At 35.2% G+C, this 4,971-nt stretch overlaps 1 protein-coding gene across 1 annotated transcript; it reads right to left on the reverse strand.

The window, feature by feature from the left end:
• Window positions 1-4,245: 4,245 nt before the first annotated feature.
• Window positions 4,246-4,725, reverse strand: LOC104222333 (agamous-like MADS-box protein AGL90). Its single transcript, XM_009773562.2, has one exon. The coding sequence runs from the start codon at window positions 4,723-4,725 to the stop codon at window positions 4,246-4,248; it is 480 nt and encodes a 159-aa protein (XP_009771864.1).
• Between the last annotated feature and the right edge of the window lie 246 nt (window positions 4,726-4,971).

Below are 4,971 nucleotides of genomic sequence, written 5' to 3' on the forward strand. Positions count from 1 at the left end.
GTATCTGTCTTGCCTAACATTCTAAGAGTTAGGCGCCATCATAATCCTGACGGTGGAAAATTCGGGTCGTGACAGAGAAAATACTTAATTAATCTTGTTTGGGAACTGTGTGTATATGGTTCATCCTTTGGAGCCATATAATTGTTAAGTTCGAAAAAATCAGGCGTCAAGCAAAAGTTAGTAAAGTAACACTTGAACGACGATAAATTAGACAATAGAAGAGAAATATACCAAAAGAGACACAAACATTTAATGTGGTTCGATCAATTGACCTGCGTCCACGACGGAGATGAGCAATCCAATATATAAACGAGAGTACAAAATATCGAGAGAACAACCTCACAAAGAGGCAACGCACTAACACTTGTCCCAAAAAATTCTCCCCCTAAACAAGACTCTCAAACTCATATGACTACATTGTGGATGCTAGTGAATGAAAAGTCACAATTTTAAATTTATAGAAGTCCAATCATTTTCCTAAAAGAAAAGGGATTAGCCAAATATAATAAATTTATAATTTTCTATACAAAAATAAAAATTCAATTATGATAAATATGTTGTCATTTCCTTCGAGAAATAAAAAATTAAATATTTTAAAAAAAACATGACAAACAACTAACGATAATAACATCCTGAATCTGATAAGATTGAATAAAGATGGCATTCTAAAAATGCGTAATAAGAAAAAAGTGGACCCCCACTCCGTCCAAAAAAATGAAAGGCTCCTTCAAATGCAATTCAAGAGAATTTAAGGTACAAAATTTCCAGATATGTAGAAAAACGTGGTTTTATTATCTTCCTCGTGTTTCAGGCTAAGGCATCATTTGTTTTCTTTAAGATTAAGACGTCTGAATCTGAATACACATCTGAATATCAAGATGTGTATTAAGATTAAGATATTCGAATCTAAATACACATATGAATATATTAAGATGTGTATAAGATCTGAATACTAAAAATTAAGACTGTTTGATTTTTAACATCTGAATGCATAAATTTTTTCTTTATTTAAAAAATAATAAACATAAAATTCAAATAAAATACTAACTAATCTAATATTCTATCAATAAAATATATAGTTTTTTAAAATATGATACTTATTAGTTGTGATGGCTAAGAGGTGAATACCGACTAGAGGTGGTGGTTGGTGGTAGTTTTGGTTGATGATGGTGGTTCATGCTAGTAGCTAGTAGTGTTTGGTAGTGGTGGCGATTATGATTGAGGATGGTGGTGGTGAGTGGTGTTAGTTAATCATGGTGGGCGGTGATTTGTGATTGAGGAAGGTGGTGGTAGGTTATAATGATGGGCGGTATCCGCTGTGGTTGTAATAGTGATGGAGTGGTTGGTTGTGGTAGTTGAGGTGGATAAGTATTAACTGTGGGTGAGAATGATAGTGGTCGGAGTGGTGAGGATGGTAGATGGTGATGGTCGATAATGGTGACGACTATGATTGAGGATGATGGTAGTGGTGGTGGTGGTTGAGTAAGTTGGTGGTGGTAGTAGTGGTAGTGGTGGTGGTGGTGGTTGAGTATGGCGGTGGTGGTGGCATTGCGGTAGTTGATAATGGTAGGCAGTGTCGGTAGTTAATAATGAGTATGTGATAACATCTTAATGAAATTAAGTCTCTGTTATAGATCTTAATCATACAAACTTATTCTGACCCATTAAGTGGTTGTGAAGTAAAAAAACAAACACACTTAATAATTAAAATCTGAATAATTAAGATTCAGATTTTAAAAACAAACGCACTTAATATCTGAGATCTGAATGGTTAAGATTCAAACCTCCATTAAGTGCAAACAAATAAGACATACGTGGGGGCTGAGGCATTTTCCTGGACCAAGCCACTTGAAGAGTAGTTCGAAATGAAAATATCTTTTCCGGGGTAGTTTTCTTTTATGAATGTACTCTACTTATTTTTCCTTGGATTACAGTTTACCAGTAAGAAGTAAGATGAGTTGTTTAAATTAATGACCATAGTCCATCTCAAATAATGTGGGGGACAGACGAGAGTCATGCGTTCCTCGTGTTTATTGAAGGTAAAATTACGCGACAAATTAAATATTTATACTATATTTATTATTTGTAGCTGTAATTTGAACAAATTTTCTGAGGGAGAGAATGTTATTCACCTTTACCTATTTTCTATCTGATTCCCTCTTGACATGTGTTCCACACCTTCGAAATCTGTTCCAGCGTTGAAGTAAATAGCTTTATGAGCTATAGGTTGTGCGTCCAGTTTCCAATGAGAATTTGGGCCTTAAGAAGTGCCAAGCAAAGTCAGACAAAAGATATAGAATTTTTACCAATTTATACTATATTAAAAATTTATTTAATTCTAATTAAAGAGGTTTTAATTTAATTATAATTTAATATATATTTTAATTATAATTTAATATCCTTTAATTACAGGGCTTTTAAATGGTAACCGAATCCTATGCCTTACTAACGTAAAAATAGCACGGTATAGCCAATTTTCGTACTGGTCATTCAAAAATAGCCAGCGTTTACAAAATTAATGAAAAATAGCCACTATTTTGCTGCAATAGAGACCGGTCCAGCATAATATACTGGATTTCGGTGCGCCTGTGTACGAACTCCAGCATATTATGTCGGATCGGTATACTTTGCTGACTCCAGTATAATATACTGGAGACTGGAGCACTGGTGCTCCAAACTCCAGTATATTATACTGGACAATTATACTTGCTGGAACTCCAGTATGTTATGTTGGAGTTCTAGTGTACTTATGCTGGAACTCCATCACATTATGCTGGAGTTCCGGCATAATTATCCTGGAACTCCAGTATAATATGCTGGAGTTTAAGCATACTTATGCTGGAACTCCAGTATAATATACTGGCGTATTTTCCGAGTTTTGAACATTATTTTCGCTCAAATTTATCTTTACATGAAACGTGGCTAAATTTCGATTACTTTTAAAATTGGGCTATTTTTGACGACCAGCTGTAAATCTGGCTATTTTTAAATTTCTCCCCTTCCTAACATACTTGCCCCTTACTCCCATACCCGTGGTATCACATCCAAAAAAATACCTCTGTAGTCAGTTCCAGATGCTTTCAAAACCCTTTTGTTTATCCTTAAAATTGATAACAATTAAATTTAGACGTGGTTTTAAAGATATATGGATTGATTCACTACAAATATTCAAGAATGTTAGATAAGTGAGTTAAAGATCCAATGAACAACCAAACCAGTCGTGACGTTATGGTGTAGCTTGAACTTGTACTGGACAATAGTTTCTTCCCTTGGTTGGATCATGGGCTCGAAGCTAATCAACAAACAAAGTACAAAGGACAAAAATAAAGTCAAGACTTTGCAGTAGCTAAAGAGCAGAGAAATAAGTTTGTATTGCCTTAATATGCGTGTTACAATGTATTTTATAAAAAAAACATCCACTTTATATAGTAGGAGAGTTTCATCCTTAGTACAATTCTAAAAATGGCCAAGCGCCAAATATATCTCTGTACTTTCGAAAATAGTGTAATAATACCCCCCGTTATACTATTGGGTTATCCATACCCCTGCTGTCATACTTTGGGATAAAAATACCCCTATTTTGGATGGAATGCCACGTGACATCACCAGATTAAAACGACCAATTTCTTTTTTTACCCAATCCATTTTTGAAAAATCCACAACCCGACCCAATTTTCACCCAAGGTAAATATTTTATTGCGGGTTTGAGATTTTGCGGGTTTAAGTCTAACTTTCTAAAAAAGAAAAAAAAAATTAAAAAAAATGCGGGTGCGGGGCGGGGCGGGTGAATGCGGATGGAGTACGGGGCGAGTGAATGCAGGTTTAACTCCTATGCAGGGCGGGGCGGGGCGAGTTTAAATTTCGCAGGTTCATACAGAACTCGTCCCGCACTCGCACCCCACCCGCACCGCCTGCCCTTCATCAACGCTCATGTTGGGCAACAGCATGGGCAGACACTACTAGTAGAATTAAGATGTTTCAGTAGCAACCCGCCTTTGTGTCTAAGAAGAAAAAAATTCTTAAAAAGAGTATGAAATTGGAAATAAGAAGAAGATTCAACAGCGCCAAAATTTTAAAGATATAGCAAGGTTATACTGAATATCATCAGTACAATTTACTTAATAAAATAGAATTAATAGCTCAAACATAACATTAGAATTATAGTTGGTTGATATAACAAACAGAAGTATTGTAGTTGCTTAATCGGATTGTTCATCATTCTCCTCTCCAGCGTTGTCATTACCTCTAGTTTTGCTCAGCAAGCTGTTTCTTCATTTCCTCAAGTTTAGCCTTCTTAAGAGCAGCTAGCTTTAACAAACCTTTAGTTTGTCTAACATCTAGTTCATTCATGCTCTTTCCCTTAACAAGTTCACTGAACAGGAACTCCATTTCCATTTCCTCATTCTTTTGCTCCATTTTTCTTATATCTTCTTCCTTGGCCTTCTCTTTTTCTGAGAGGTAGGTTTCAAGTTTAATTAACTTCTTCGTCCTTACAACCTCAGGTTTCTTTAAATAATTCTTGAATATCTCCGTAGCTTGAGCTTCAGATGGCCAATAAATAGGACTAGTTTCCCAAGGACTAAAAATAATTATTGCGATTTGTATAGCACATAAAACTGAGAGCTCTTCTGCTTGCTTAAACAAACTTGTTGTTCTTTTCAAAATGAGGGATTTTTTCTCACTTTCACTCATTTCGCTACTGTTCTTATGCTTCTTGCTAGCCATATTGGGCCCGCACACAGAGACGCACAAAAAAAATGGAAAATAAAATGAGGAGCAGGGGCTTATATATAGATGCCCAAAAATATTGTTAATGCCATACAATTAAATAATGCCAAACTGATTTAGAAAGTCTAGCGGGTGAATGATAACAAGAGAAACTAAATCTAATTCATTACAATTTCTTCAGTTACTGTATTAATGATTTTCTAATTTAGACAATTTGAGCAATCAACCCAGGGCTAATATGAA

Source organism: Nicotiana sylvestris, chromosome 5, assembly GCF_000393655.2.
Source record: "Nicotiana sylvestris chromosome 5, ASM39365v2, whole genome shotgun sequence".
NCBI lineage: Eukaryota > Viridiplantae > Streptophyta > Magnoliopsida > Solanales > Solanaceae > Nicotiana > Nicotiana sylvestris.

Excerpts from the sequence above, each read along its gene's own strand:
- LOC104222333 (XM_009773562.2), bottom strand. The coding sequence starts at position 4,725 with ATGGCTAGCAAGAAGCATAAGAACAGTAGCGAAATGAGTGAAAGTGAG.